Below are 6,000 nucleotides of genomic sequence, written 5' to 3'. Positions count from 1 at the left end.
GTCAGTAGGATTTAGAGATGTGATGTTAGCAAAGAATATGCTCCATTTTCCAGCAATACACTGCTGATTGTTTTTGTTGGGTTTCAGCTATCTCAAAAAGATTTACAGAATGGATCAGATTCTGCATTCTGCCTGTACTAATTACAGTGTTACAGACTGAAAACCTTAATTCAGGAAATGAAGTGATTTCTAACACAATCCCAACAAAACTGAGCCATTTGATCATGTTTCCTAAAATAGTTTGTTTGTTGAAAGAAACCTTCATAGATCTAGGAGATTATGATTTGCCCTTAGTTAGAGATTAGGATTCCAATGCCTGAAATATAAAATAAAACCAGATATAAAAATCCTATGAATCTACGAATAAGTAGAAATACTATGATACACAGCAAACTTTGAATGGAAGATTATGTTATCTCTTGCAGATGTATTGTACCATTTTTTTATTTATACTTATTTACATAATTGATTTGCTTGCCCTATTTAATCTTCAATTATATATTGAACCAAGTATTGGTTTACATATCAGAGCAAGAAAACTTGATTAGAAATGAGCTTGTATAGAAATTGGTAACTTGTGATTTTGCAGTGTAAGGCATTACAGAAAATCTATTCAAATATATCTTCAACTTCCTATAGTTCAACTGACAGATGTTTTTCACTGAACTCGCCAATAAAACTTGATTTTGCCCACCAGTGCATTATTTTTTCAGTCTGTTCCAAGATATCTGACATATCTCTAAAATGAAATTATTTCCACAAGAAAATGATTGTTTTCTTTAAAACAGTCTTACTGCTACTAGGTGCTAAGATTGGCAGTTTCCCTTAATCTAGCATGTGTTCTATGCCTAAAAGTATGGTATATACTCCTAAACAAATATCAAGGGGAGCTTTTCTCTTCTTTGGTTTTATTGTATTATTATAAAACACAATTAATACATTATATTGAGTACAGTATACAATATTGACTAGACTCAATATTATTAACACTAATACTTAGAAAACAGTTTTAAAGACGAATAAGAAGTTTATATCAAAATTAATCATGGTTTCTAAAATGTCAATGTCGAGGAACAACTATTGATCAATGTCATCACAACCGTGAAAAGCCACATATCTCCCCTATGAAGTAGGCATATATACAAAGCACCCACCTAATTTAGTTGTGAGAATAGAATAGAATAGAATAGAATAGAATAGAATAGAATAGAATAGTAGAATAGAATAGTAGAATAGAATAGAATAGAATAGAATAGAATAGAATAGAATAGAATAGAATAGAATAGAATAGAATAGAACTCTTTTATTGGCCAAGTGTGATTAGTCACACAAGGAATTTGCTTCCGGTGTGTATCTTATTTATCTGGCTGTCTTTCTAATTTATTAGCCGCCCAATTTGCCACATGGTAACTCTGGTGTATTTAAACTTGGTATATTTAAATTATTCTCAAAATTCAGAATTCAATCAGTTACAATTCTATTTTTTTTAAAAAAAATTGTAGTGGAAGCTAAATACTACACAATAATACCAAATGCTCCTATTTTCAGATTCCTGAAAGTATAGAAAAATTAAGATTGCATGAGAAGATTTCTGTTCACATGACATAACTTTCTCCTAAGGTCCCTTGTGTATCTTATCAGATGATAAATATGCAAGTGTCTATAACCAGAAAGTCCTCCACAGATCAAGCAATTGTTAAGCTAAGAAGATAATATTGTTAAATAAAAATTGAAGTTGTTAAACATTCCAACAATTTTGCAGCCATTGTAGTTTCCCATCTACTTTTATCAAAATCTGGATATCTTAATAATTCAGTTGTATTATTTCTGTGTCCTTTTTGTGGGTACTTTTACGTATTTATTATAAGGACTGCTATAAGATTAGATTGGTGGCATATGTAGTCTAATGTTGATAATAATTTTGTAAATTTCAAATTATTATGTTACATGTGCTAATTTTTAAAAGTAACCTTTAATGATAAAATATATTTGAAACAAAAAAAAAATGCTGTCCATCCATCCATCCTCCAAAACTGAATGTTCCTTAGGACTGAAATAATTTGACTTATTCATGTAATTACTAAATACTAAAAGTGTGACAATATTTTTGGAAACAAGAGAAGTACTAAAAGTCCAGTCTAGTCAAGGTTTGAAAATGCATTACTTCCTCATGTGTACCTGATGAGTGAAACTAAATATTCAATTCTAAAAAATGATGTTTCTGTTGGTGAAATATTTGCCATTATGCAGAAGGTGTATGACACATCACTGGAGAGACACAGAGAAAAAAAAAAATAACTAAAATAACTCCACTTAGTGTTTGAAAGAGGAATGTAATGAAATCTGTTTGCTGTGCTAGCTGTCTCCAGATTGGGCTGTAATTACACCACACAAGGAAGAAAGGTAGCTGAGTCTCAATCTGGATCATTTATGTAAACTCAGCCTTCTTGTCAACGATGTTCTCAGATTGCAAGCATGCAAACCACAAAAATCATCTCCTATGAACAAAATAGAGACAGTGTCTGATTGCAGGCTTCTGATATACCATGTATTCTCTCTGTAATTGGACTTTAACATTTGACACAGTAAGGTTAAAACACTTCTTATACATCCATTCAGGGAATGAAATCCTGTACGGAGGGAAGAGAGGAAGAACTATCACTTAATCCTTTATGATAGGGAATTGAAGCAGAAATTGATTTAACATTTGTCAAAAATGAAAACCGAGAAAAATTTCTGGGTAAATGTAAGGAAATACGGTATTTGTTTTTGACCGATATAGAAAAAACAAACACAGTTTAAAGCTCCATTTTTTTAATCAGAATTATACACAAACAGAACAGAATTTCACAAAACAATTCAACATCGCAGTAAATGCTTTCCATACTTACACCGCTCTTTCAGCAACCTGTTTAAACGTGAATAAGTTACAAGGTTATTTTACATTTCAGGGCGCACAGAAAGTGTTACAGAAATATTTCAAGTAGTTAGATTTTAAAAAAAAACAGCTCGTTCCTTTCTGCCAATTCATCAAGCCGCTTTTGGTGTTGATAAATTGCTACATTAATTCTACTTTTAAGCACCCCGCTTAAAAACGTGCTTAAAAACCACTGCTGCCAACACCTGCAGCTTCATGGCCCCCTCTGTCTTCTCTTCTGCAGGAAAACCACAGGCCACCATGCTGGCGCCATCCCTGACTATGTCCAATCAATAAGGACTTATTTCCTGTCCATTTACTGAGGTCACAGAAGCTTGTGTCATTAATTATTTCTACCAGTGCAGCCTCAAGTGTGCTTCTGGCATGACAACTGAAAACTGTTTGACCTTTTTTTCCCTAATTTTGTTTGCAGCAGTTCCGAAGGAGACGTGTTCATTTGGGAATGTAGTGAATGGTACAGAAACACTTTTTAAAAAAAGCCACAAAAGCTGCATTTGGACTAGTAGTGACAGATCTGACTTTTGCAATCACCTGTTCGGCTTGTTTCCGCAAATGAACAGCAGTTTCCCCCCCAATTCTACATTATGAAAATCTTGTCACAGCATAAACAATGTTTTCTAAGGCAGATCTGGCCTCAGAGGGAGGGAAACATTCTAGAGCTTCCAGTGCGCTGTTTCCATGGCAACGACATAGGTCAATAGCTGAAGTCACACCTTTGCTAGCCTTGATTGCATCTTGCAACTGTGAGAAAACACATGCAGAGTATTATCAGCTTGGACAGAAATAACTCTATGCAGAATGTTTAAGAAGACATGATGGATTTTGTAGTTTCATGAACTGGGTTTCAAAGGCGTATTTAACTATATTACTTAAATTATATTGGTATCTTCGAATCAATGAAACAGTTTAATTGATTTAAATTAGTCCATCATTTACAGATAAGTACAGATATTAAGCCATTTTATTACAGTTACAACATAACTGCCATAAAAAACTTGCAAAGATTCATCTGTGTGATGTGTAATTAACTAGAAAGAATAAAACAAAGTACCCTGTATTTAATGAATACATGAATATACATTTTGAATTAAATTTCACTACCAGCAAGTACATTACTATACTATAATTTTCATGCTGCACATTCCAATACAATGTGTATTGTACTATTTACACATTTTTTTCAATTTAAAGTGGATACAGATTTCAGAATACATTTTCCAGGATGGTAACAATGATCAAACCTCTTTTCTCTGGAGTACATTTTTTTTTCTACACTGAGACCTCAATAAGATTAATCAAGAACCAGAAATAATGTACATACACTTCAGTTCTTGGGAATATTCCACCAAATAATTTTTATTTTATTTTAAGGGCAATCATGGAGGTCTTTGGGTTGATCTTGCACACTGTGCAATTTTTTTTGAAACTTTGATTGGTAAAAGTATTTCATTATGAACAATTAAACAATCCTGCAGGCACCTTAGAGGTTAAATATAACTTCTATCTTATGGCACAAGGCTTCTGAATCCTAAATTGTAATCAATGAAAACTTTTTCCATAATAAGTAACTTAATATTTACAATGCCAAAACACTGGCATTTTCACAGCAAAAGTTTAATACATCTATTTCTCTGAAAAAAATTCTAAAAACTAAAGAAATGATATTAAAAAGTCACAACAATAAATGAGTAACAGTTTTTTCTTGGATTTAAGGATACATCCAGATGTTTCAGACTATAACTGTCACTTTAGTCAATACTCAAAATATTTGAGAGCTGTAGTTTGAAACATAAGATGGTACCAGCTTGCCTACCCTAAGTTAATACTCTTGGATCATAAATTCAACTAGAAAATATGAAGCATATGTTTAATAATGTAGCTGGATTAAACGGTATTTGAAGTGTTGGAATCTGCAACACTTATATGAGCTTCTGTTTCTGCAAAAGAGAAAAGGGAACCTTCATCCTGAATGGAAAAAAAACATTGCTTTCCTACTAACATTTCAACTTCATGAGAAACACAAACAACAAGCCTTTTCTATCATTGATTTTTTTTTAAAAAAAATATAATATTATTAAAGAAATGTTAAAGAATAAAAACAATATGAATTTTGAAAGGGAAAAGTAAGGAAAGTAATGAATAAAAAAGTGAAAAGAAATACAGCAAAGAGGGAAGGGAAGGGAAGGGAAGGGAAGGGAAGGGAAGGGAAGGGAAGGAAAGGAAAGGAAAGGAAAGGAAAGGAAAGGAAAGGAAAGGAAAGGAAAGGAAAGGAAAGGAAAGGAAAGGAAAGGAAAGGAAAGGAAAGGAAAGGAAAGGAAAGGAAAGGAAAGGAACAAGGAAAGGGGGAAAGGGGGAAAGGTTCCGGTCTTCTCAGCAGCAGTTGTAACTACATTTATGTTTTATTCTCTCTCCATAAAGTTACAAAATAGCCTCCTTGTTTCCATTGTTTACCCTTTCTAATTATTAAACCCATAAATCACAAGTTCATTTTTTCTTCCTTCAGCAAAAAAGTCCAATTGCTAATAAATGTTAATTATTGCTTTTCTTTAGTCAAGTCAATTTTGCCATCTCTGCTAATTTGGTTATCTTTACCAGCCATTCCTCCATTGTGGGTATTTCAGAGCATTTCCATTTTTGTGTCTACAATAATTTCCCCAAAGTTATCATACACAAGAACAATCTTCCACTCTTTTCTTATTGACTATCCATTAGTACCAACAAGAACAGTTCTGGTTTCAACTGAATATTGATCTTCAAAATTCTTTATATCATTCTATGTATCTGAACCCCACATTTTATGACTTTTTTACAAATCCACTAAGCATGATAAAATGATCCTTCATGTTCTCTACATTCCAACATAAATTTGAAGTACCGTTACACATTCTATTTGTTCTAATACATCATTTTATAAAAGTTCTCTTTTATAACACAATGTACGTTTCAGCCTTTTCAGCAACATATTAGCCCATTTTATTAGACTCTTTCACTTGTTCTTCTTCTGTTTCAAAGTTCAACAGATATATAAATTTTAGCAGTTACACGTTCATTTGCACATGGTT

General features: G+C 32.5%; 1 protein-coding gene across 1 annotated transcript in view; it reads right to left on the bottom strand.

Moving 5' to 3' along the window:
• Positions 1-2,810: 2,810 nt before the first annotated feature.
• Positions 2,811-6,000, bottom strand: part of PDSS2 (decaprenyl diphosphate synthase subunit 2) — an 82,157-nt gene continuing 78,967 nt past the window's right edge. The window contains 1 exon segment of the mRNA XM_070953613.1: positions 2,811-3,679. Within this exon segment, the coding sequence (XP_070809714.1) occupies positions 3,521-3,679 (159 nt within the window). The 3' untranslated portion in view covers positions 2,811-3,520.

This window comes from Pituophis catenifer, unplaced genomic scaffold, assembly GCF_029215685.1.
Source record: "Pituophis catenifer annectens isolate HBS135680 unplaced genomic scaffold, rPitCat1.0.hap2 SCAF_1, whole genome shotgun sequence".
In the NCBI taxonomy this organism is placed as follows: domain Eukaryota; kingdom Metazoa; phylum Chordata; class Lepidosauria; order Squamata; family Colubridae; genus Pituophis; species Pituophis catenifer.
Note: the sequence above shows the minus strand (reverse complement) of the source record. Positions and strands in the feature narration are given on the sequence as shown.